The sequence below is a fragment of the Rhyacophila brunnea genome, unplaced genomic scaffold (genome assembly GCF_057557595.1).
Source record: "Rhyacophila brunnea isolate RB1 unplaced genomic scaffold, BYU_Rbru_1.0 scaffold_17, whole genome shotgun sequence".
NCBI lineage: Eukaryota > Metazoa > Arthropoda > Insecta > Trichoptera > Rhyacophilidae > Rhyacophila > Rhyacophila brunnea.
The window spans coordinates 14,265,192-14,293,062 of NW_028232827.1; the positions used below are offsets into that span (position 1 = coordinate 14,265,192).

General features: G+C 32.1%; 3 protein-coding genes across 4 annotated transcripts in view; 2 read left to right on the forward strand and 1 right to left on the reverse strand.

Annotated features, from left to right (window-relative positions):
* LOC147073724 (carboxypeptidase D) overlaps positions 1–7,967 on the forward strand; it is a 53,875-nt gene extending 45,908 nt beyond the window's left edge. The window contains exons 10-11 of one of the 2 annotated variants that reach the window (XM_085944741.1): positions 27–119; positions 6,352–7,967. In XM_085944741.1, coding sequence (XP_085800867.1) covers positions 27–119; positions 6,352–6,492 — 234 coding nt within the window. In that variant the 3' untranslated portion in view covers positions 6,493–7,967. Of the gene's footprint in view, positions 1–26; positions 120–2,306; positions 2,564–6,351 lie in introns of those variants that run through there. The other variant, XM_085944742.1, reaches the window with a different exon arrangement.
* A 4,060-nt stretch (positions 7,968–12,027) lies between these two features.
* The window catches only part of RfC3 (replication factor C subunit RfC3), a 54,571-nt gene continuing 38,727 nt past the window's right edge, over positions 12,028–27,871 (reverse strand). Inside the window, exons 5-8 of the mRNA XM_085944917.1 lie at positions 15,203–15,362; positions 14,150–14,364; positions 13,242–13,319; positions 12,028–12,313 (exon numbers count right to left, since the gene is read on the reverse strand). Coding sequence (XP_085801043.1) covers positions 12,159–12,313; positions 13,242–13,319; positions 14,150–14,364; positions 15,203–15,362 — 608 coding nt within the window. The 3' untranslated portion in view covers positions 12,028–12,158. The remainder of the gene's footprint in view (positions 12,314–13,241; positions 13,320–14,149; positions 14,365–15,202; positions 15,363–27,871) is intronic.
* On the forward strand, positions 17,769–27,627 carry LOC147073726 (carboxylic ester hydrolase-like). Its single transcript, XM_085944923.1, has 4 exons — positions 17,769–17,834; positions 21,353–21,618; positions 22,697–23,731; positions 26,991–27,627. The coding sequence occupies exons 2-4, from the start codon at positions 21,443–21,445 to the stop codon at positions 27,151–27,153; spliced, it is 1,374 nt and encodes a 457-aa protein (XP_085801049.1). The 5' UTR covers positions 17,769–17,834; positions 21,353–21,442; the 3' UTR covers positions 27,154–27,627.

A 27,871-nucleotide genomic window follows, 5' to 3' on the forward strand; every position in this document is an offset into this window, starting at 1 on the left:
AAATGAGTAATTTTTTTTGTTTTTAGGTTTACGCCGATGGTTTTGTTCCAAAGGAAGTTGATTTCATCGTAGTCGAGGCTCATCCAACTCTATTGAATGTCACATTGCATTCTGCTAAGGTAAAATATTACCTATAGCCATAATGGTCTATTGTAATTAAAAATATAAATTTATGTGGAAACAAATTGGTGACGGTTAATGGTTAAAATCGTAGGAGCCTAATTATATTAACATGAAATGGAGACTTATAGAATCAATTCCCAATAATTGAAGAGGTTTGCATGTGTATTTTTTTGTTAATGATAAATACTTACCATTATAATGAACGAAAATTCTGGATATGGATATATTGGTTTTTGTTTTATGGCCTGACCGTCATTAAGTCGTAAACCAAAGCAGGCATCTAAATTCTTGATCTATGAAGAGTAGCTTTGACATTTCTATCTTATTAATTTGTTCTGTGAGTACACCATTTTAATAATTCCTCTAATTTATTTTTGTAGTACAATTATTACATCTCCAATTAGCGGCAACCCCGAATTTATTCCAAATGTAAATACATAATGTGTACTGAAGATAATGGAGTGGACTTGTGCAAAACGATACAGAAAATTCTTCAACACAACTGTACTGATAAATTCTGGTCAGTTATCTGCCGTCACATTCCATTACCCTACTAGTTTCATCATGAGACAGTATTTAAAAATGGAAATGTCAACTTTGTGAACATAATATAATACATAACAGATTTATTACTATTTATTCATCATTATTTGCCTATTGTTTTCTCAATGATTCATGTAATAGTTGATGAATTACACATTATACATAAATAATTCTAATTGATTTATATTTATTTTGTACTATTCCATTTGTGACATTTTTTACGACCTGGGTTTCGTCTTTCGACATCTTCTCTTAATCCATTGTTTATGAATATTAACATTTCAATACACTTAGGTACTGAATATATTGATAATGAATGTTTAATGTATCTTCTACAGTATTTTCAAATCACTTTCTAATTTCTATCTACTTTCTATTGTATGATAAGGTTGCGTGATAATGTTGTCACATTGTATTAGTATATTAATTTATTATGCAGGTAAAGGAGCGTTAACTGTATTCTATGTCAGTGTGCATTTGCCATAAGTGAGTTATGCATCAGTGGCGAAGGGTGGAGATAGACTGTTACGATCCGACATAAATAGTGCACATTAAATTTTCTCAGTGATACGTATTTGTTATGTATTGTATTCATTGAACCAAAACTACAATGTGTGGATAGTGTTTGTTAGTTTTTAAAATTCAATTAAACCCTGCCTAATCCAAGCCATAGTAGATAATAGTAAAAAAATATTTGTTTATCTATAAAATATCTAAAATTATGCCATTAAACCATATAAAATTTTAGATATTTTATAGATAAATGAATTTTCAATAAACTATGGTTTGGTACAGGCTGGGCTTAATGAATTTTAAAAAACTAACTAACACCATCTGCAATATGTATTCTTAATTCCACAAAAACAAATAAAAATTACTGAAAAATTGTGCAGTATTTTTGTCAGATCACCAACAGCAAACCAAACTAAACTATTATGGGTTGGTATGCCATTAAACCATATATAATTTTAGATATTCTATAGATAAATGAATTTTCAATAAATTATGGTTTGGTTCAGGCTGGGCTTAATGAATTTAAAAAAACTAACTAGCACCATCTGCAATATGTATTCTTAATTCAACAAAAACAAATAAATATGACTGAAAAAGTGTGCAGTATTTTTGTCAGATCTCCAACAGCAAACCTAACCAAACCTAACTAAACTATTATGAGTTGGTTTAGGCAGGGTTTAATTGAATTTTAAAAACTAATCAATACCATCTGCAATATGCATTCTATTAAGTATGACTGACAAAGTTTAATCTACATTATGTCGAATCTTAACAGCCTACCTCCCACCCCTCGCCACTGGTATGCATTAATGCCTGAATATGTCGAAATGCAAAACCTGGGTAATAAAAAATGATTGGAATAGTATAAATTTTAAATCAATTATAATTTAAATTCAACTTGTAATATTTGAAAAGCTGTGTAATGAACTTGACATTACAGTATGTTTAAGGTTAACCAAAGCATTGGTCAATAAAACATTTGGTGTGGTGTGGTTTTAAATAATATGGATTTAAATTTGAAGAATATACATAATTCCATTCTTATTTCAGTACCTACTCACATAAAAAAAATATTCCCCTTTGTACCCCTGTGTGTGCACCCAATTTATTATGAATCCCCCCTTTAGGGCACCTACTTCACGAAACAGAGTTCCAAGCCACGGAAGCCATATCAACAACCCAACCGAAAACCCATCGCCATGGCACCCTACGAAGGAGAGATCCTATTCCCTGACAACTAAACCATTCCTTACATCACAGTTGACAACCTGTAGACATTATTTTCCTTCCCTTAATATTCGCAACCCTGTATGAATAATTTAGTTTACCTTTGATCTTATTTTAAGACTCGAAAAAGACCTTTACACTTTAATTATATTTTATTCCACCCTTAGTTTAGTAACGTTTTTTTAATGAATTACCCACATATTAATTCATAATTCAAAAGTGCTGAACCTATGAAATAAATTAGTAACAAAATTAGCCTCAAAAACTAGTCGGTATATAATTTGACATAAAAATATATAATATTATGATATAAATTACTTTCCAATTAGTTTGATTATAGTAGCTATTGCATACATAAAATGAACGCAACATCGACCCATATAGGTACAATTTTTAACATTTACACAGCTCGAAACTTTTCATAATAAGTACACCTGCTAGGTATCTGTCAAAATATCTGAAATGTCATCAAATTAGTCTTCTCTAGCTGTTGTGTGTTGGTAGCGTGTGCACACTAGCTTTTAAGGGAGCACACATAAGAAATTGATTGCCATATAGGTACCTACTTAAACTGAGTTAAAAACAGAATTGAAAAATAAGTTGTAGTAAACGTATTTTTTTCCAAAACTAAGACTTGTTTATGAAATTATATGTGTAAATGATCGCCGCTAGACAATTTTCGTGTATCTAGCAACCCTATGTCATTACAATTCTGGCTTTTTTCACATCTCTGTTAATTATTAACACACAATAAAGTTTTAGCAGTGCACTCCCTGAGTTTTTTCGCACACATGTAACCTACCACAAAATGAAACACTGTGGCTTTATATTATTAATTAATCTCTCACTTCTTCCCCAATATTTTTGAAGCTTGCTAATGGAGCTGACAAAAGTATTCCAAACAAATACGGAAATTTTAGCAGCTGCAACAAACATGCTGTAGTATGACATTGTTTGTACCATTGCATTAAGTAACATTATGGTTTGGTGGATGTTACTTAAAGTATGTGGATAAAATTCACAAGTTGCGGTTGTGTTGAATTTATATGTGCAACTAAGTTTACAATTTTCAAAAATTTATAACTGAGTAATTCTGATTTTTATAACAGTAATTTTTTATGTGATATCAATTCCCCTGTGAGATAACATTGATTGGGTATATTATTATGTACAAGTTTCCACTACTGCTCTGACATGTCCCAAAACCATTTCCTCGAAAATGTACAAAGCCTGACCGTATTCTATATTGTGGTGACTGCTCTTCTAGTTTATATATAATCGTAAGTAAAACAAACATTTTATTTAATTAAAATTATTGTAAATATTATATATAATTTAGTCTTAACAAAATAATCAGCACGAAAATAAGTTCATTTATTAACAGAGGATTAAAGGGAGTCAAGTGAGTAACCGAGTTGAATAAATCATGTTCAACGATAAATACATGATTATAAATTCTACATAACTGATTTCATCATTCTGTAAATTTAATATGGTATGGTATTCAAATATTTATATCATTCCTATGCCAAGAAAGAAGTCGGTTACCTCCATTTTAACTGTTTTTAAATTCTTATTCTGTAAGTACTTTTCCAACATAAGTAGATGAATTCATAAAATATCAAAACCAGCTCTGTTTCTTAATAAAAATAGTATCACACTGGAGATTGATTGCAATGTTGGTGTTCATCAGATGCCATTTTTTATATTTTTTCAACCGACTTTATTAATTTTAATGATGTAAACAATGTTTTATTTCACTTTCTGTTTTTCATAATTGTTCACAAACAGAAAATATTCTATTTTCCATTAATTTGTAGACCTAAATGTACTTGATAGTTTTTTATGATTAGCTCAAAATTTCAGAAAATGGAGGTGACCGATTTTAAAACTAATTGCGTCATGTTATTCAATATTACTATGTACTATTATTGACTGAGTTTTCTTACCCAAGTTTCGCCTTTCTGCATCTTCTTCTTGCACTGTAATAATAAATATAAATAAATATATATCGATACCCCCCCCATTTGAATAAGAAAACAACTCAAAATTTCAAGGTTTTGAGTTAATAATTTCGATGTAGAAAGGTTTTCTCTTTACAATTCAGCAAAAAAGAGTTAAAATAACATACCCTTTCTGAGATTAATCATTAATTCAGTTATATACTGGAATTTCTGGGTTAATTCCTTATGAAATTGTAATATTTCATTGTGCATTGCTGAATTCCATTAAACTAAATATAAAAAACATAATATTATAATTTCTTCAAAATCAAGGCTTTAAAATAAAAATGAGAATTTCTGCAAAAAATTCAAACGCCATTATCTTGGAACAATGTTTTTTGAGTTGTGTCCCTATTGAAATATGGTATCGATATATTCTTTTTTAACACGTCGAGGCCCAATGACAGTAGTGTGAAGTAAACCAATTACAAACACCCGAGCTTTGAGAAAAATCACATAAATATATTGTGTCGTGACCTCACCGGGAATCGTATCAGGAGCCCCGGATGAAAGGCCAGCACCTTACGCACTGGACTATGAGGGTTGAGGAATTATGTGCCAATAACTTTTTGTACAAAACAGTCACATCGTAGGAATCTTTTTTACGCATAAATTGGTATAGGCGGTGATATAAAAACTGCACCTTACTGTTATATTATCATGACTGCAGACATCTTAGTGGTTATCAGCAGAACAAATCAATGTTCCCGACTCCTGTATTCGTCCCACATACAGTGCCATGAAATTGCAGCCCATAACCAACTGGTTAGAGAAAAACTCATTAGTTTTACTTATATGATTTGCATTCCTTTAACCTTCAGCCCTTCAACTTTTTATCTAACTGTACCAACTTTACCTAAACAATGTACAAAAATATATAGACATTATAGATGTTTGTTAAATACAACATCAGGGCAGTGGTACACTGGTGGAAATAGTATGATAAACTATAGACCAGAAAAAGACGGCCATATGTTTGCAAACAAAGACTGTATGAATATGACAGTTTGCTAATGTCGTGTTTTTCCGATCTTTATTACTTTATTAGGCTCATTGTCACCTAATCTATCTAAAATGACATCTTGCTTTTATAAATTTTCAAATAAAGACAAGTCATTAACACCACATTCTTTATCTCAGGACTCATCACAACGGGGGCGGGTAAGAACTATTATAATGGGAATAAAATGTGAAATACTTTTAGTTCATATATATTGGACAAAATTCACACTGATGTCACTTGTGTCTGCTATGCGAATGATATGTATTTAATGTACTAATATTATTAGAAAAATCCTGAACAAACACAATTATGGACAAAACACAATGTTTTTTGCCATATCATGCCATGTCATGGCCATATATAGAGGTACTGAAGTGGCCTTAAGCAACTGTTAATCTTATGCTGCTTAAGTCATTGATTTAAAGCCCTGTTTTCATTGGCACTTTCCATAGTACTAACTATCCTTCTAACTCTACCAGTGAAAATGTAATTGGTACAGTTGAGTAGAGTAGGATTGCACGATGGGATAGTAACTCTGCTACTCGCTTGCCTTCCCACACGATCTAGTGATACTATTCATGGGGACGCCATGTGTTTTATTTTGTTTACACGTGTTTAAAAAATCAACGATGAAAATGACACTTGCGCAAGTGAATAATTCGACTCTTCCATAGAATTTTTAATTTGCTTGTGAACAAGTACTCTACCAAAATTGGTAGTACTAGTAGAATAGTTTTGAAAGTAAGTATTAGCGCTAATTCTTCTAATGAAAACGAGGCTTTATCAAATTGGCGTATTTATGATTATTATTCTTATTAGAACGACGCTTAGTTAAAGCTGACTAACATCGACATCTCTGCATTTGGCCATAAATCTTTTAAGAAAATAGTACCTTCTGTTTGTGGTAATTTATTTAATTATATGTGTGTCAAATTGCAGCGCAATGATGGCGGTCCGTTCTACCGACCAGTGGTGCCTCCGCAGTATGTCCCAAGGCCGCCTTCGCAGCCAGAGAGCACCGGAATCCTGTCTTCCTTCACCAACGGTCTCAACAACCTTGTCAATAACATCTTCGGATGAAGTTATATACTATTTTTATTGATTCTCATGTTCTAATTATTTCAACTGATTTTTTGTTTGTGAGAATAAGACAATTTAAAGATATCGTTGGTAAGAAAAGTTAATTTATGAATGAATATAAGACATTTAAAAATTCCTTTAAAATTCGTATGGATGTACCGTAATTGTATCGATTATAAGACGTCCCCAATTAAAAGTGCCCCATTATTCATTTTTAAATGATAATAGAATTAAAAATGAAAGTCACTCAGTGTCAATAAAAAGCAGTGTATCATTTAGGTACTGCCTGTAATGTCACCATCAAGCGTCTGAAACTTCTTCAGATTCAATTTCCGATTTTTCTGAATCACGTTTCAACTCTGCGTTTTCAGAGTATCAGAGTAGATTTTTGACAGCTGTAAGACGTTATCGATTATAAAACGCACTCAGAATTCAGAGACACCAAAATAGAAAAACAAACATGCATCTTATTATCGATGCAATATTTATATTTAAAAAAAAATGTCGGTATTGAAAGATGTGCGCATGTGTGATTGAATATATAATATATTATATTAAAAACGTTGTCATTGGACCATGGTGATATGTTATCACATCCTTACGATAGAGCAGTGATGTCCAATCTTTGTGTAGTTAAACTTTAATCGTTAAAAATCACTTAAGCTTCTTCCAAACATCTAAAATAATATACTGGTACGTTATACACTTGTTTTATATTATGTGAATCAAAATCAAACAAAATTGCTGTACAGGTGATATTTAGATAAAATATAAATTATGAAATAGTGAGGCATTTGGTTTCAAAGTCAGTTAATTCCTTTTTTGTGTTGTTTTTGTGTTGTACTTTTGTGTTTGGTTAATGGTAGTGTAAAGTTATGATTATATTGAGATCCATGTCGCGTACTGTCACGGTGACAAATTTAGTCTATGGTTTCGTCACTGCAGAATATTTTTAACGAACACGATCTCTGTAAATTCAATAATATTTTGAACAGAACCAACCCGCAGACCATAGATAATAGACAACATTCTTATAGAAAATACATAGTGCCAACCGCTAAAAAGAAAAAACACGCAATTTTGACGTGATTTGAAAATGTGTAGGCATGTAGAAAATGATAAAAAAAGTTCATTGAGTCACGCAGGTGTTGATACAGTGCAGTACAACTTGAGGTGACCCCATTGTTGTTCTGGTGATTTCTGACAACTGACAATGTTCATTTAAAGGTTCAAAATGTGCTACAGGATGGGAGCATCAGTCTGATAATATTTTAAACACCAAGAAAAACGACATTACATAATTTTTTTCCCATAGCGGCAGCTTACTGTGACGTCACATGATAATACGCGACATGCACCATAATATATTTCGCGCTTATATGACAAGATCACCACTGTCACGTTTCATTCTAAACGTGTTGCAATCTACCGATTGGACATCGCTGAGATATAGAGGGAAGAGTCTTTCAAATGACATTTAGAAAAAAAGCTTTATCATATTATATACCTACATAAAAATTATTTTTAATTAGAATGACATAGGAAATAGTCATGATTCAAATTATGAAATAGTATTGTACTTACTTAACTCACTAACAATTGAATTCTTAATTCCTTTGGAAAAATTAATTGCAGTTTTAATTTGTAGGTTATAATACTTTTGTACTGATTATTTTAGAATATTATGTTATACTTTACGTAAGCTAGTTTATTTAATTTACATTTAAAACTTCTGTGCTAATTTGGTATGGCGTAATTCTTTAATTCCTACTACGGAAATGTCTGTAGAAAGTACCTGTTTGTTGAATTAGCTTGATTTATCTAATTATGTACTACAATAATGTTTCATGACCCCCGCAAATTTTAGAAAATTAATGTAGTTAATTGTAAGTGAAGTAATCAATATCAAGATCATGATCAGATGCTGAAAATATATACATAATATAGTATTAATAATTATGAGTACCTACCTATATTGTTATCAGCAAAAATTTAATATTTCTGTTTCTAATAATATGCCTAATGTTGCCAAATTTGAATTCAGAATAAACACTGTCATTTATTTTGTCAACTTCTGTTATTGATTGTTTTTTCAACCTGAAATTTTCTCAATCCTGGATAATATCGACTCTGTTCTGGCAGAACACACTAACTGGAGAATACTAGTTTTGAGTAATTTGACTTTGAAGTTGTTAAAATGTTTGAAATAATGGTCTATCATGTGAGTTTATTAAGTAATCGTAAAAAGGTTGACTTTAAAATAAAGACTGTTTATTTATTAAGAAGGTTTCCAGACGGTAAAGTTTGAAATAAGGAACATTGTGGTACTAACTCAATATGTAATTTGTTTCGAATTAGTGTTTTCTGCCAGAATAGTGACGATATGATGTGTTTCATTACTGAAAATGGACCTTATATGGTCCCGTTTAAGTATTTAAATACAATAAAAATCATTGTCAAATTAACCTGTTGCCTGGAAGCAAAACAGCGTATAGAAATCTATGTATTTTTTTGTTTCACTATGTAGTAAAATGACTCAAAAATTTTATTTAATAATGAAATTATGGAATTTGCTCTAAAAAAATTGTTATATGTCGTTATTAGACTATTGATTCTGTGAAATATAGATCACATAATATAAATCGTAACGCACAGTGACAAGATTTGCATGTAATACGCACTGCGTATTAGTGTATTAGTAAATTCCAGGCGCCTGATTGGCTGGTTTCATCAAATAATTCAAAAAAATCTATTCCAAATTGCAAGGTTACGTAGAGGGTGGTCTACCACTGCTTTATATGAGTGAAGGTTATCTTAACCGACTTTTTGTTGTTAGCCATTCACATAACTGATTGGATTCACGGTATGGACATTGAAAACACAGCATGTGAATTTGATTCGAGCCGCGGGATCGCTACGGATTTAGAGGCAAGCGTGGAAACTCTAATGCGGCCACTAAATTATAATTATAAAAGAGTTTAATAAAGTATGTGATTATAATTTTCAATGATAGGAATATATATTTGGCAATTATTAACAATTAATACGTAGGTATTTAATATAAATAAATAAACTTTTGAATTCGTTCCTAGATGGCCTAGACTCATTTTATATTTTGAAAGTGTTTAGACAATATAGATACCTACTAAATTATTTATTGGTGTAGTTCTTTACTATTAATCTCTTTGATGGAAAATTTCATAGAGAAAAACTCTGATCATGGCTTTAAAAATATATCCACAAAGAAAATTGTGATAAAAATGAACTATTATCATTGTCTTCCCATCATATTTTTATATGCGTGTTGTTCAGCATTCTTCCTAGGATAAAATAGTCTTCAATGAATTTTGATTAGAGGAGCAGAATTTTCTATGTTCTCAAGACATTAATTCTATTATGTATTATTACTAAGTATAAATTATTGCATTGAATATGTCAAGGTTAAAGTACTTGAGGATCATAGTGTAACTGTAGGGCGGCCCGCAGAAAAGTGACGTAACCTCAACTTTTAATCTGATCTCAAAAGACAATAAGATTGCTTTCTTGATCTTGCACACAGATGTGGTCAAAACATTAATATCGACTCGATTATCCAATACACAAATCAGCTACGAAGAAGCATTGATTTTCTCAAATATGAAGTGAGTGAAATATTAAATATGATCGACTTGAAACTAACTGTCAAATTTAATGTATTTAGGAACTCACTAGTCTGTGACTACTAGTTTTCATTTCTCACTTCTTGCAAATGTCCGACACTAATTGGATGTCTACAGTGTCTATGGACTTATAGACATTTGGAACAAATGCCATCTGGAATTCATTGTGATTTTAAAACTCTCTTTTCATACAAATTTAGGGTTGTTAAGAACTGTTCAAGAATATATCGTGTGAGGTTACTACCAAAAGTTGGTAAGTCTCGAAATCATGTTATGGAGTAATTGTAATCTGAAAAATTCCCTCTAAAATAATGCCTCATTCTAATTTCTTTGTGCATTATATGCATGTTCTAAATATCGGATGACCTTGATTTTTTTTCAAGCATACATAAACATGTAATCCGTTGTTAACTCTAAATACCTAAATTATCGACTTACCAACTTTTGGCAGCAAGAGAGAGAATGCACAGTCCATTTATGATTAAGTACAAAGATATTTTTCAACCTTACAGAAGAAAAGATATTATCACGACTGCCAGTATTGTATCGTGTTTTCAAAGAAGGCAAAAGCAGCAAAATCAGCATGCTAAGAACCGATTAGAAGCCGTGTTAACTATTTTCGTGGAAGTCAACCATATGTGTGTTAAATACATTGAGTTACATTTTTTTTTTAAATGTCAACTAAAAATTACATAAATATAATTGACGAAGTTGTGATTGCGTCGAGTATATATCTGCGAGCCGACTTATAATAGTATAATTATTATTTAGAATAAAGTAGTTTTAACTTTTTAACAGTGCATAGCTATTTTTAAATATTCCACAGAGCATTAAAGTATGTACTCAATTCATTTTGCCTATGGTTATAATATAGCCCCTGATTATTGATAAAACACTTAAAGATATTTCACTATCTCTTGTAATGCATTATATTTGATTACTCTGTAGATGGAGAAATAATAAAAATATTATAACGGTTCTGAATCCCTTAGTACAATACAAATAAAATTATATAAAATTACTTCCGTAAAATGATATACCTATGTAATGTGGTTAACAAATTCCAGATTGTTTCCTTAAATTAAGGATTTATGACATGTTACACAAGTTGTCTAGTATAAATAAATAATTTATTTTACGAATCTTATCTTTTACTCAAGTTTACCTTCTTTCAGATACAGAGATAAATATTTACTGTCTGAAGGGCCGAAGTGTGCTATGTGGAGATTGAAAATGAAGAATTTGGGATTTCTTTGCAAATTTAGCCTAAATAAGTAGACTTTGTAAGAAAAACGTGTATGACTTTGTTTTTGGACGTGTTATTTCTTCTTCCATCCTCTATATTCACTTCCATCCTCATTTACGAAGGTCATAACGTCATCTGCTATTTCATATTCAGTCATGATGACCCAGGGTCATTTTCATGTACGTCTGACCATTGTAAACTTATTGAATGGAGTAATAAATGTATCCATTCACTTTGAGTAAACAAATTAAACTGCTGTGCAGCTGTGTGAATTAGCGGCCATCAGTGCTAAATTCAGTCTACGAGCAGGACGGCATTATGGCTCGAATTATAATATATATATTATATACGTATAATGTAATTATCATGCGCAGAACATTGTTTACAAGCGGTGACACATGGATTTAAACATGTATAATATTAACAGGATATTTTTAACAATTTTCACATTTGACCGGATATTTTGTCCGTTATATCCAAACTCCGTTATACCGAGATTCTACTGTAATATTTTGTGAGCAGGGGTTTTTTTTAGCACACAATGGCAACATACAGATCAGCGTTACATTGCAGAATATCCTTAATTTTTTGTCTTATGTTTGAACTGGATAAGATACTTTAAAAAGTTTGTAAGATTTCATAAATTAAATTGCATTTAATTTTGACTTAACTTTATTCATATGAAAAAATACAAGTTTAAATTTAAAGAATGTTTTAATGAAATACTTAAATATTATGAACTAAATAATAAATACATTGCACTATGGATCATCAGCCTTCACCAGATCTCTGGCCAATTGGAACGAAGCAATGAGAGACGCGAGTTGAGCGTTTTCATTGCAGCCTGCCGCTAGCCTCTGCTCCATGTCGGCCATCTTGATTAGCAGTGTTACCAAAACTTCAGACGGCAATTCCGCTATAAAGAAATTTTAAAATTGACAAATTACAAGTTATATTGAGGTAGGCTCGATTATGCAAATGAATAAATGAAGTTAATTCTATACACGTGGTGACATCTATCTCAGCATACATAAAAGAAGAAGAATAATATCGTTTCTAGGAGGGTTGAGATAACAATTAGTAAAATTAATGTAAATCTTAACATGGTTTAGGGCCTAAACAGGCAAATCTGTGTTCGTTTAAAGTACTTCCCAACCTTTTTCACGTGAAGGCGTACTATTTAAATTATAAAAATTTCATGGCACACCAGAGAGAATTACCTTCATATTATTGTAGTCGAAGGCTCAATAAGTTAACGTAATCGACTCAAGTAATGAATGATAACTTGCTTAGAGCCAAGGCACACGTGCACCAACTCCAAGACACATGACGCTGATATTTGCAACAGATTGATGCAAATTGTTCACAGAGCATCGAAGAATGTAGCGGAAAGCTAGTTCAGTCTTTGCATAAACAATGCAATGCACATGTGGCAAAACCAAATATAAATGGAGGCCATGCCGTAATACATAGTATGTGAAAATGTGTTACCTACTCAAAGGGAAATCTGGCCTGTATTGAAGGATGTTTCTAATTAGAAATTAATATGCAATCTCAGTCTGTGCAGGCATACTAGAGTAGTGTCTGAGATTATAATACCGACATTCAACTTGATGAATGAATGAGTCGGTTTTTTTTATTAGTAGACTACATATTTGGAAAAAGTTGTGTAATTATTTTTTCATAATGCTGGCGACTGTACCTCTTCTGGCGGTACTGCTGCCATGTATGTCGTTGATCTCCGAGGAATGCTATACTTGTATCTCTTCATAATGTGGCCGAGCTAATCTAGTTTTAATTATGGTTAATGTAATGGTAAAAAAAAAAAATAATCATTCACTTACTTCTATGTATAAAGGAGTGAACTTCTGACAGAATATCGCTGAGTGCTAATCCTTTGGCTGTCTTCAGATCTTTGATTCCTGCAAATACTTAGATTTAAGGAAACTACCCTACTCGTAAATACAAAGAGGCCAGTAGACAACATTAATTAGAAATAATGATACATGAAAACTAACAGAAATACCTTTCTGTAAGTCATATACTCGATTCACATAAGTGAATTAAAATCTATCATACTTAGGTATATCACTGCTGAAGTATTTGAACTGTATATGAGTTCTATTATTATATTTGACTGCATTTACCGAACGAATGAAGTATGGTTAAGTAGGTAAGATGCACAGATATTGACACCGCTAAGTTGGCAATCCCGATTTCCAAAATTAAGCAATGGCTACCATTTTTTGACATTTTGCAAGATATTTCAACTAACTAATACTGTCAAAGTATTGTATTATTGGCAGGTTATCTACTTATCATGGCAGATTGTCTTTTCATAAGGTCGGAAAATTGATAAATAAATCTTGTAGTAGACATATATGAAGTTCTCATCAAATGAACCTGCAATGCGAAGTCGTTTGTAATTAACCTAATCGGTAGACTAGGGGTCCTTTTTTGGTTCACTTTCAAATGTTTAGACTCCTATATAAAAAATAGTTTTCTGTAACATCTTTGATCACTACTATAATATTTATAATTTAATAATAATAATAATTCCACTGAACAGCAGAATATAAATTAATTCTTTTAGTTTAATTCAGTAAGTCCACATAATCAAGGTTCTACCGTATTCACCAATCAACCATAACAAAAATGTTCTGGAATCGCTATAAAATGTTGTAATAGAAATAGCTCAATTTATGAATTCAAGCTCTTTGATGGTTTACTACAGTCATCTCAAAAAGGATACTTTGATAGCATACTGAGAAATCACTTTCATTTAGAAGCCAACTGACGATATTTGCAATGTCATTTCTGAGTGGGTGACCGACGCAGGTGTAAACGGTATCTTCAGTGACATTCTTATATGCCATCCACGTGCTTTGAAGAGTGTTCAGCACCTTCCTCATATCACCTCCGGACAGAGTTATAAGGGCCTTCAAGCCATCATCTGATACCGTCAATCTGAAAATGAAGAATGTGTTTGTATAAGCATATATTTCAGCAGACAATTTAAAATAGCCATAGAAAGATTTTCTTCCATGTCCGCTAACTACTTAAAGCATACTATGGACACCATCTGACATAAATAGTGCACATTAATCTTTATCAGTCATTCGTATTTGTTTTGAACTAAGACAATTTACAGATGGTATTGGTTAGTTTTTAAAAATCAATTAAACCTTGCCTAAACCAAACCATAATATAATAGTACCTAATATGTCATAGGCGATTCGACAAAATATTGTACACTTTTTCATTAGTTTTGTTTTCGTTGAACTAAGAATACATAATATTACACATGTTGTTGGTTAGCTGTTTAAAATTCATTAAGCCCTGTCTAAATCAAACCATAGTAGATGAAAAATATTGTTATATCTATAAAATATCCTAAATTATGTATGGTTTAATGGCATAATTTTAGATATTTTAAGGACGATTATTTTTTGACTATTATCTATTATGGCTTGGTTTTCGCAGTGTTTAACTGAATTTTAAAAAACTAACCAACACCATCTATCTGTAAATTGTAAACTTAGTTCAATGAAAACAAATACGTATGACTGACAAAGTTTATTGTGGACTATTTTATGTCGAATGTCAACAGCCTATCTCCCTCTTCGCCACTGCGAACAGGAGAGTTATGGAAAAGGAAGTTTAAAGTGGGAATTGGTGCAATCACTATTGCTTTTCGTAACACTAAAGGCAGAAAGTTACAAGATGTTATATTAATTAGTAATTGAAGAAGGAAAAACACATGGTGACAGCCCATAAACAAGATATAGAAAAGAAATTGGCTTACTCTTCCTGTTGTATGATATCCTTCACCCTGGGGATGATCTGTGAGGACTGCAAAGGAGCGAACCTGAAGCGAGTGCATCTTGATTGAAGAGCGGGGATGATCTTACTCAGGTAATTGCAGATTATGCAGAAACGGACGTTCTCTGTGTATTTCTCTATGACTGGAAGTTAATAAATTTTCATTTAAAAAAAGGTAAATTACAATTGTAGCTTATTATATTTTCTCTACACCAGGTATGTCCAAGTCGTTAGGGGGATGGATTTCGATCAATCACACCATAAGCTTGTAGGAATTAAGTTGTGAAAATGTAAAAAGCGTGTCCATTCATTTTTAATACAATATGATTTCCTTGAGATTTTTGAGAGAAAGGATTAACTATTCCTAATTTTATTTCGTTAACCAACGTACGTGAAAGTTATTTTCAAATTAACCATGAAGCCAACATAGCCTTGTCGTATTGCTTGATTCGAATTACATCCCCCACGGGTAATTTAACGCCTGCTCAGAGTGGCACATACCTCGACGGTTCGGGGGTGATTTTTCAACTGAAAAATATTTAAAGAAAACTACAATGTCTAAGAGAGAGTGGGAAGCAAGAGGTAGTGGATTTTTAAAGGTCCTTTTAAATGTCAGTTCTGTGTTGTCCGTTTAGTCGAGGTTTCCATTTTGCTCCGTTCAGTTTTGAAACGGCGGTGTATTTAGACAATCAGTTCTCCGTTCAGTCGAGGTTTCAGTTGCCAGGAGTTTGGAATTGGCGGTGTATATTAAAGTATTTTTTATTCACTAAAAATGAATGACACCCACGGTGGCCGCGCGGCTTAAGCATTGGACTATCATGCCGTGGGTCTCGGGTTTAAATCCTGGGTCTGGCAAGTACACATATTGTTTTTCAATCTGTGTGTGAGTCAGGGTATGGACCTAATAGGTTGAGCAAGTGGCTGACATCCATTTCTCGTAAAGAACAAAATATGTTAATACAAACCTCTACCCTGTGGATGCCCATATGATCCTATTAGGATCGGACATGGTCGGGAAAAAAAAAAAACATTATTTTTATAATTACTGGTTGGTGTAATGCAGTTCCTACATAATATTTAAAGAAATTATAATATTTCAATCCAAATTAGAAAAATAGAATTAAAAATATGGCAACATACTAATTTACACGTCAATTTAACTGGCAACTCTAAAAATGGATACGATAACTGATAGAAAATCCATTCTGTCTCATCTCCGTTTTAGTTTCAGTCAGCCGCTTCAGTTTTGCATTTACACGTCAGTTTAACGGATAGCTCGATGGAAACGGAGACTGATTGGATAGCAAAACTGATCGTTAAAAAGCACCTTAAAATCTAACATTTTTAATTGCCATTAGCAATTGTTTTCAGGTATACAGTACACTCTCAGTAATCCGCCGCTCGATTATCCGACAACTATTATAATCCGCCGTTATTTTTACTAGTTGAGAGCACAAAATCAAGCTCTATAATTCGCCGGTATTGGATTGTCAAATTCAGTAGTCCGCCGCGTACAAGTATATAACGCAGATGAGACGGGTTTATTTTGGAAACTTCTCCTTCGTAAAACGTACGTTCATGGCGAATAAAGTAATGTACCAGGGAGGAAAGTGCCCAAGGACCGCATCACAATAATTATGCCGTGCTTCAATGCAACCGGGACACACAAAATGAAGCTTTTGGTCATAAGGAAAGCCAGGAATCCTAAGCTATTCAAGAATATCTGCCTCACTGAACAACTGGTTGTGTCAAATGATTTACTGTTTAATATCTAGTTAATAAACTTAGTTTATAAATATGTATAATTTAGTAAATACTTGATTTTAATTATAAATAAAACCGTACTTTGCTAGTACAAATTTCTCAAAAAAACTATTTTTACAAAATACCTATTTTAATTTTTACCATATTTTGTATGTATGCACTATAATCCGCCGCATTCACTAATTGGACACTTATCTGGTTTTTGGGGTGGCGGATTACTGAGAGAGTACTGTACTTTGTTTTCGTCTGTAAATTGCTGTAAGTAAAAGATAAAATATTACGATTTTGTTATGTAAAAATTATTTTGATACTCTTCAGATTTTCAATAGTGATTTAGGGCATTTATGTATGGTATGGGTACTAATACCAAACCTGATTTGGTATTAGTACCTACCACAGTACCTGTCAGATGCTTTCCACAATATTGGTTGAAATAGTTAAGCCGTATCCAGACGTCTCATAGTCTAATATCTATCACTTGAAATAAATAATATTTTTTTTAGTTTCATTATCAGTCGGAGAATTTGATAGTGATAAAAAAATATTACAACACATTCTTAAAATTAAATTATCATAAATCTATCTGATACAAAGTGAATTCTTAATATTTTTATCTGTCTTATTTACATAACATGAAGCGTAGCATCCAGTTGGCTGTAGTTACTTTAGTATTTTTATCAAACCACTGTTTTGTTGGTATAGCACAGTGTTTTGAAATACCGGTTATTCAAATTCGGGATGGAAAATTAAGAGGAAGAATTGTTGAAAATAATGTAGCGAGAAATACATTTTATTATTCCTTTCAAGGAATACCGTATGCGAAGCCGCCTGTTGGAGAACTCAGGTTTAAGGTATGTTCACTCTTGCCAATCATACTATAATTATAGAATTGTACTATCTTTTTCGTTCTATGTAAAATGTAAAATAGAAAGTTATGCCATATATGACAAAAACATTATAATTTTTACAGATTTAATACGTAAATAAAACGGCCATGTAAATGATAACAAATTTATACACGGTCGAGATCTTACCGGATATGTTTATTTTATCTCAATTTTTTTTAGTTTTAGTGTGAATTTGCCATTGGTGAGCGCATAGCAGTGGCGGAGGGTGGAGGTAGGCTGTTAAGATTGACATAAATAGTTCACACTGAACTTTGTCAGTCATACGTATTTGTTTTCATTCAACTAAGATTACAATTTGCAGATAGTGTCGGTTAGTTTTAAAAATTCAATTAAACCCTGCGTAAACCAAGCCATAATAGATAACAGTCAAAAAATATTCGTCTATCTATAAAACATCTAAAATTATGCCGTTAAGTCATACATAATTTAAGATATTTTATAGATAGAAGAATATTATTTATCTATTATGGTTTGGTAAACAAACCAAAACCATCGGTAATATATTGTACTAGCTGAGCCAGCTGGCTCTCGCCAGTCTGTCTCGCTAGGTCTTGCAGATAGCTTTTTGTCATAATGACATGGTGTTGGATTTTAATATAATTGTAAAGTATGTATAGACGGCACCATAGTTTTCCCTTCGGGATGGATTTTCATTCACGTCAGACAGTTTGGCATTTCGCTGATTTGTCAGTTTTACGATTTGCAAGTCGCCACTGCCAATATAAATTTGGGGTCATATGAATATGTAATCTATTCTGGAGTCTGGCCTTCACAATATCTTCTGACATCACCTCAGGCTGATAGGCTCAGCAGAACAGCTGGCAATCGCCGATTGCTACCACTGACAATTTAATTGAATATAATATGTTTATATGTATATTGCACTTTTTCATTCATACTTATTTGTTTTCGTTGAACTAAGAATACATATTATTACACTCGGGTTGTTGGTTAATTTTTTATAATTCATTAAACCCTGTCTAAACCAAGCAATAGTAGTAAACAATATTTTTCCATCTATTAAATATCCAAAATGATGTATGATTTAATGGCATAATTTAAAATATTTTTTATACAGATGCGTATTATGGCTTGGTTTTCCCAGGGTTTAATTGAATTTTAAAAATACATCTGTAAATAATTGTAGTCTTAGTTCAATGTAAACAAATACATATAACTGACAAAGTTTAGTCTGGCCTATCTATGGTGGATCCACCCCACCTCCACCCATCGCCATTGCAGGATAGTCTAATTTTTCATACATTTAGATTATTGCGTTATAATACCTATGTTTTATTTATTCAATGGGGGAAGATCCCATTAGATTGAAAAAATGTAAAAGCTATTTCTCACAATGTCTTTTAAAATACTTATAATTACCACCCTGAAGAGGTGTGTCCATATGCTTTGCTTAGGAGCAAAAATGATACTTTATTTTAAATTCGTAAGTACTTAATATACTAATGAATAAATTCCAACATGCTAAATTTATTATTTAACAAATTATCTGGGTGGGGAAATAAAAAAAATATTATTTTTATCATGTCCAAAAATAGAAAAGGTAGCAGGTACTTACTTATTGTATCTAATTGTGTCGTAAAAAGGTCATAATTCTCTATATTTGATTATAAGTACAGTATAACCCCTATTTTACGTTTTTTAAGGGACTGAAAAAATAAACCTAATTGGAGGGAAAATGTATTGAAAAAAAGAACATTTAAGTTTTATGTTTCTAAAAAAATAACGTTTTATTAAAAAACAACATTCAATTTAAATTTTTGCGCCGAACTCAGGCCAATCACAGCGTCGTTCGCCTACCAATCACCGTGCGCCGTTCTAAAGACACGGAGCTTTCCATCCAAACACCTTACGCCGTTCGAATGTCACGACCCAATCATTGTCAAGCGCGCGTAACTCGCATATTTTGAATATTTCCGACATAAATCGCGGGAAAGAAAGACGTAAATGCGGGTATTAAATGTACTGAAATACATCAGGACTGAAAAAATTACACGCAATTGCCGGGAAAACATGAATTCCGGGCACGTAAAAACGAGGTTATACTGTATATTATATTTCACTTATAAGTATAGTGATTAAAGAACAAACACATGCATAATGTCATTATTAAAAGAAACATTATTGGAATTTAATTTTTATTGAGTACTTATTAATAGTTACTAATGATATAAAAGAAGAAGAAGGTTACTATAATTTTATATATAATTATTATTGTAAAATATATTAACATCATTAATTTTTAATTACCAGTATTAAACGTCACATCAATTTCATTTACCTACCTAAATGTAAAAATAATACAATTATTACTGAATCAGGATAGTATGTGATACTTACTATAATATTGAGAAGAACATAATATGTATAATATAATGTAGTTTCTTATATTACTCGTAAGTCTGAAATTATTCAATTTATTGATAGCAGTATTAAAATTATCTTCATCTTACAATAAATGTCTTGAATTAAATTGATTATTTATGGATGCTAATAGAAATGTCACATTTTTTCGATTATTCCTGCAAATTCTAAATTTGAATTCTGACAGGACAAATGAACTTGTTGTAGGCTGTTCGCAAAAGAAAACAAACGACAATTATTAGTCTATTAGTTTGACAGATAAGTGGCAGTGAAGTGGTTTTAGATTATATTTTCGTAGTAATTAGTGAGGAAATATGCAATTATTTCTTGTAGAAACTGATAGTACGCCAATGAGTGTCTTACAGATTTGAATAGTTTTGTGGAATATTAATTTAGATTTGTGAAATATCGATTATATAGAATGTATTAGGCGACATTATAATCAATTTGAGGTACACGGACAGCAAGATGCGATAATGTATGGTGACGGATATAAAACGCGATTTAAAAATGATATTATCTGTGATTGTGTCGAGTTTTATCATATTGTGCCGGATTCAAATGGAAGTAGATTCGGGACTCCAAAAATTGAAGTGAATTCCTTTAATAATCAACAAAATGGTATTTAAATAAAAAAATTGGTGCGTTTTCCAAACTCTCTTAGGATAATAATATAAATAGGAGATTCTTAATTCAACGAAAGCAAATAAGTATTACTGAAAAAGTGTGCACTATTTTTGTCGAATCGTCCATTCCATACCTAAACTATTAAGGTTTGGTTTAGGCAAAGTTTAACTGATTTCAACTAACTCTCACAATCTGCAATTTATATTCTTAGTTCAATGAAAACAAATAAGTATGACTGACAAAAATTAGTGTGCACTATTTATGTCGGATCTTAACAGTCTACTCCCACGCCTCGCTACTGGCGCTTAGTGCTTGCTGAAAGACGAAACCCGGTTTGCAAAAAATGACTCGAATAGAATAGTTCAAAACTTATATCAAATTCCATCAAGTAGGTACCTTAGTCGATAGTATTAATTTTTTGTCAAATTATATTATGTTGTTATCATTATCAGGCTCCGGAACCAGTTGAAAAATGGCAAGGAATAAAGGACACTACAAAGGAAGGAAACATCTGTCCACAATTACTTCAAAAGTCTTCACAAATGAGTGAAGATTGTCTTTTTCTAAATGTATACACTCCGTCCATTCTAAAAACTGGCTATCCAATATTCTTTTGGATACACGGTGGTGAATTCACGGCTGGGTCAGGAAACCGAGACACATTTGGACCGGACTTCCTCATTAGAGAAGATATTATAGTTGTCACTATTAATTACAGGTAAAAGTCTTATCTGTGATTATTATAACTGTTTAGCCAATTATATTTAATCTACCTTCCTCACCCCTGTCCCACATACAACAATAACTCAATGAACACTTGAGTTATTCCGTGCAGTTCGGTCAATGTTCAAACCGTCTTAAAACAGAGTTACATCAAATTACAGGTGCAGATCGCATCGCTATTACAAGTTTTGTGTGATAGAACAACTTTACGATCATTGATACTAATCCGTCAATCGGCACTCAGCCACATCTTTTCCCACGTGGCTGCAGTTAGCCCCCACGCTAGATACAGTCCACTTGCTCATGTTTATAATAATTGCAACCGATAACTAAACTATTAATTGAATAGGCATTTATGTAATAGAACTTTACTGAAATCGGTTTTTGTTAATTAAATTACTTTTGCATTATTAATTTTTACAGACGTTTCAGGATAATTATGATATAAGCCCATCCTCATAATGATCTAATAACAAAAATTAAATATCTAATCAACGAATGCTAATTCTCAGATTAAATTGTGCCAGAGTGCAGGTGGGGTGTTCTTGGAAACATATTTCGTTTCTTGTACATGACAATTAATAGTGTACCTAGTGAAGTTTTATTTATATATATTTATATTATTATGGTTGGTTGTATTTATTAATGTTCTTTTAGGCTTTTAAACACTAATAATAGGTGTTTTTATCTCAGTGTGGCCCTGACAAATAAATCTCAGAACATAGATGTAGTGTGAATCTCTATTTTGAAATTTCTTGCAATTAAAATTCTAATGGATTTAAGTTTTGTACTATTCCATTTGAGTCATTTTTTGCGACCCAGGTTTCGTCTTTCGGCATCTTCAGGGACTGTGTGCTCGGGTCGCAAAAAATGACTCAAATAATAGTACAAAACTTAAATCCATTAGAATTTAAATTCAAACTCTATCAAGTACCTTTGGTCGATACTATTAATTCTTGCAAATAATTTAATCATTAGCCTTAGTAACCTTTTTTAAGCTTCACTTTCATTATAATATAAAGTTCTATCTGAAGGTTTTCCTCTTTTTTCCCATTATTTAATTACATTTTCAGGTTAGGAGCTCTCGGATTTTTATGTCCTGGAGACGATGACGTTCAAGGCAATGCCGGGTTAAAGGATGTCGTAGAAGCTCTTCGATGGGTGAATAAGAATATTAAATACTTTGGAGGAGATCCTGATAGAATAACATTAGCTGGAGAAAGTGCAGGATCTGTCATAGTGCACTATATGATGTTGTCAAAAATGACATATGGACTCTTTCACGGTGCAATATTGTCCAGTGGATCAGCCATAGGTTACAGATTCTTGACAAATTCTTCAACAGAAAATGCATTTAATTTAGGACAGCAGTTTAGGCTGAATACACAAAACGTATCCGATTTAGTGACGTATTTGAGGACAAGGAAACATTCTGAAATTATTAACGCTACTGTAAATATGGGAGCGAATCAAAAACAAGGAGCAACTGTTTATACGCCTTTTATACCGTGCATTGAAAGACAAGGAAATGGAGAAAAATTTCTAGACGATTATCCGTTGAGTCTAATAAAAAATGGACAAGTAAAAACTGTACCAATCATAGCAGGTTTCAACAGAGACGAAGGTATTAAATTACTGCCGAGATTTACTCAAAATCCTGGACTATTCGAAGAAGTCAATAATGATTTTCAAAGAGTTGTACCGTCAGATCTTCAATTAGAAGACAATTCTACAGAGAAAATAACAATTGCTGATAAAATAAAGCAATTTTACTTTGACGAAAAGTATTTCAACAATGAAACTTTGACGGATTATATTAAGCTAATTGGAGATGCTATGTTTATACATTCAATTGATTATTGGTTGCGAGTTCATAACCATTACTTGAATAAAATTCCAGTCTATTATTATGAATTCAACTTTGACGGGTTGCTGAATTACGGGAAACTTAAAAATGAAATAAACTTTCCTGGATGCGGACATGGAGATGACTTAGGTTATATCTGGTATTCTGATATAACTTCAAATATACAACTCGCAGATGATGATGTCTCCTCGGTAGTCAGAAGGAGGATGGTAGCAATGTGGACTAACTTCGTAAAAACTGGGTAAGTGTTCAAAGAAGTTATAAAGTTTATATTGGAACTGTGTTGTGCATTTATAGAGCAAAGATCATAACCTAAAAAACTAGTGAGTTCAATCAGTACTCTGTTAAACATCACAGATGCATGCATGTTATATTGACAGTTCACTGGAAACGAACAATGGAATAGCATTTTATTACCTTGCAATTCGTAGGATTGGTTTTTTGGTAAAATCATGGTTTATGATAGCTAAAATGGGTTGCCTAGAGACATAACTCACATATTCCAAAAATCAAGTTTTAAGATAATCGCAAAAAACCACCAGAGCACTGTTTTTTGTAAATAGAAGAAAAGTATATTGAACTCCCTTGAATATAAATGAGTGAATGAGTTTATATATATATTTTTTTTTAATATATAATATAATACTCCTAAGGCTGCAGACACACAGCACACTATGAGAAATAAAGCTCCCTGAATGGTTAGATAGGCCTTGGTGACAGAACTTACATTATTCAATAAAAAATGTGAGTTATGACACCAACAGTCAACTTTGTCAACGATTTTCACATGGTTAACCTTATCACTGCCAGCCAATTTTTACTAGGTGGACACTTGTAGGCCAGCTATTTTCGGAATAAAATAAATCCTTTAAAAAATATGAAATTGGAACGGAATGATAAATATTTGTGAAAACTTAGCAACACAACATGTTTATCAAGTTTATCGTGAATGTTTTCACACTAAAATGATAAATATTGTTTGGAAAATATACACAGAATGTTTATTCAGAAGTTATGACGTTTACAAGAACCCGCGAATATATTCGCCCGTAGCCTGACGCGACATTCATGCTAAGGTGAATTAATTCGTCCGTGGCACGGATCAGGTTAAAAGTGACTTTTGATAGCCAACTATTTTTCTTTACATATCGTCGCTTAAGAAACAACACCGCGGAAATCGTTTAATTAAAATTTTCAGGGGAAACAAAAAACGTCTCTAAAAATTGAAAATTGATACCTTTTAACTTATTTTTTTTATGTTTAGTTAAAAAAAACATTTTTTTTTAAATTATTATAAATATTAAATTAAATTTTCAATTTTTTGAGACGTTTTTTGTTTCCCCTGAAAATTTTAATTAATTGACTTCCGCGGTGTTGTTTCTTAAGCGACGATATATAGATTAATGCTTTTAGAATCACTTGGTATATTTAGCTCAAAAATGACAAAATGAGAGTTATGACTCTAAGCGACTCAAATAAAGGTCATCCATAAATGCTGTTTTACAATTTTCGATATTTTTTGACCACCCCTCCCCTAAGCTTAGAGCATGATAGTCATATATGGATGACCCCTAAGATACATATACCCAAGACTCTAAAAGTTTATATTTTGCATATGATAATATCATGTTGTGTTAAATACGAATATGTCTCCAGAGAACTTATTTTATGATATACAGGAGGACCTCGACTTTCGCACATAATTGGTTCCTGAAAAGGTGTGCGAATGTTGAATGTTCAAAAGTAGAGGGAAGTAAAAAAAAATTTAATTGTGTGCATTTTGAAATATTATAAGATGTTTAAGTGGGGTTTGCGGGTGTTTCCCTTAAAAAGTTCTTCTTTATTTTAAATAAAATATTTTAAATGGTAAATCATTAAATTTACAATATTGCTTAACTGCTGGCACGAAATGTAAAGTGAACCAATCTTTTTATCAACGCAGTAAACCCAGGCTTTCTTATTTGATTACTGGAAGCAATTCTTTATCCTTCCCTTTCAATGCTCTGGGATTTTCTGGTTGATAAATTAACATTGGCATCAATTTTAAATCACCAGCCAAGTTTCCACCAAGAAACAATGTCAATCGGTTTTTAGAAGGTTTATGCCTAGGGGCAACTGATTCTTCCTTAGATAAGAATGTACGACTAGGCATTTTTTTCCAAAATAAACCTGTGTCATCTACATTACATATTTGGCTAGAGGAATATTCTCCATCTTCAATAATTTTGGATAATGAGGAAATAAATTCTTTTGCAGCATCTTTATCCGCATCAGCCGATTCTCCGGTGAATTTAATATAAACCAACCGTTACTTGCTTGAAAAATCGTGTTAGAATCTTCTCTAGCCTTCCAATCTTTGTGCAAACTAAGAGCCTTCGCTTGAATAATTGAAATATTCAGAGGGACATCTTTTTGATGTTGGTCGTCGATCCATGATGACAAATATTTTTCCATTTCATCTATAACTATGCCGTGTCTTTTGAAAACAACCTTTAAAGATATATTTCCACAATTTTGAACGTATTCCTTAATTTTATTTTTACTTTTCAAAATTGAACATATCGTAGTAGACCTGTTTGTATCATACGAACGTCCGATTGAAGCAAAAGATTCACCGCAATCAGAACATCATGTGAAGTCCTTGATTTCTCTTTGTTCGTATCAACACTGCAGTTTTTCTGTTTCTCACTCTTGTTTATAAATCTTTAGGGTGAAATATTTCAAATGAATCAAATTAGCAAAACGCACAACACAACAAGCCTGCACGTGCTCCTGCGCAAGACTAAACCTATCCTAGCTAGCTCACAAGCAAAGTGACGGGTGCGAGCAGGATGCAAGTGATGCAAGAAATGCACTTGCTTGTGAGTGAGCGAGAGGGGGATATCTTTACCCCACAGTGCGATGTTTTAAAAAAACGATTTTTTTTAAATGTGCGAAATAGCGAATTGTGCGAAAGTCGAACGTTCGAAAGTCGAGGTCCGCCTGTATTTTTTACGGTAAATTAATAACACTTATCTACGATCGTGGTATAATTAGATTATAGGTAAGTACAATTATTAGTAAAAAGTAGTTTTGAGAGATGCAAATAATAACAGGATAAAATATGAACCTGTAATACGAAATGATTTGTAGCTTATTTAATCATTAAACTAAATATAAAAATGGTTTTTAACAACCTTGAGTCTTTTGCGAAGCACCGAAACGCTGACAGATTTGGAGCGCTCCTTGTGAAAACCTTGCCTACGCGATAAACTACTATTGGGTGTTAACAGTAATGCAATAGTACAGTATGTTGACAGGATTAAAAGTGTAAATGTCGATTGATTGATTGATTTTCTACACTGATTATGAAAAATACACATTTTTCAAGATTTTCGTACATGACTACATTCTGACGAAACAACCACTTTATCTACTCAATGGTAAACCATCACTGACCATAATAAATACATTTAAATAGTATGCAAAAATATAACATGTCATCTTTCTATTTGTTATAGAGATCCAACACCGCGGGTTACTCCATTACTGAATATAAAATGGAAGCCAATAAAACAAAACGAGATCAATTATATTGAAATTACAAAAGATCTCAAAATGGCTGAATCACCTCAGAGAAACAGGACATTCTTTTGGGAAAATCTGTATGACTACAATGGCTAACAATATAAAGTGAAACCCCGATTTTACGTTTTCGAAGAGATAAACATAAATTCTGTCGCTAAATTTCAAAACCCGCTATAACGCTTTTTTGAAATAATTAAGATACATATATCGATGGATTCGTTATTAAAATCTCTACTTGAAAATTTTATCGCCTCATTCAAAATCCGCTACGATTAACTGTCATTTATGAAACAAAATCAATGCGTCTATCAATTCCCGCTATAACACTACTGAAACATTCAAAAATGTTTTTAGTTCAAAAAGTTTTTATTGATTTTCTCAATATAATGAAAAAGTGTTATAGCGGGTTTTGAAACTTAGCTACACAATTGAGAAATTAAAAAAAAAATTTTTTAATATAAGTCATACAAATTGGTTTGGAGCATGTTATGCTAACGTGTTCTTTCAGCTTTTCGAGAATGTTACTTTTATTTTGAATGTTTTTCTTTGCTGAGACATTAGAACGGGCATAAACATAAAATAAAACACACAAAACAACAAACTCAAACAATCGTGTTGTCTTGTAACCTTGATCTCGGGCTCATAAAATTCTTACCTTAAATAATAATTATTACAAAAATCAATCCACAAAAATTTCATTATCAGATTATAATATATTTGTTTTTCATTTGAGGTAAATTTTTCATGAACCATCAAAAGTATCCAACAATCACAGGTACATTGGGTCTAGGAAATTCGAAAATAAATAGACGTT

Bases quoted from the DNA above. Each gene is read 5' to 3' on its own strand.
- LOC147073726 (XM_085944923.1), top strand. From the start codon at position 21,443: ATGAGTGAAGATTGTCTTTTTCTAAATGTATACACTCCGTCCATTCTA. The intron at 21,619-22,696 runs GTAAAAGTCTTA...TTACATTTTCAG, and splicing joins GTTGTCACTATTAATTACAG to GTTAGGAGCTCTCGGATTTT. The intron at 23,732-26,990 runs GTAAGTGTTCAA...TATTTGTTATAG, and splicing joins ACTAACTTCGTAAAAACTGG to AGATCCAACACCGCGGGTTA.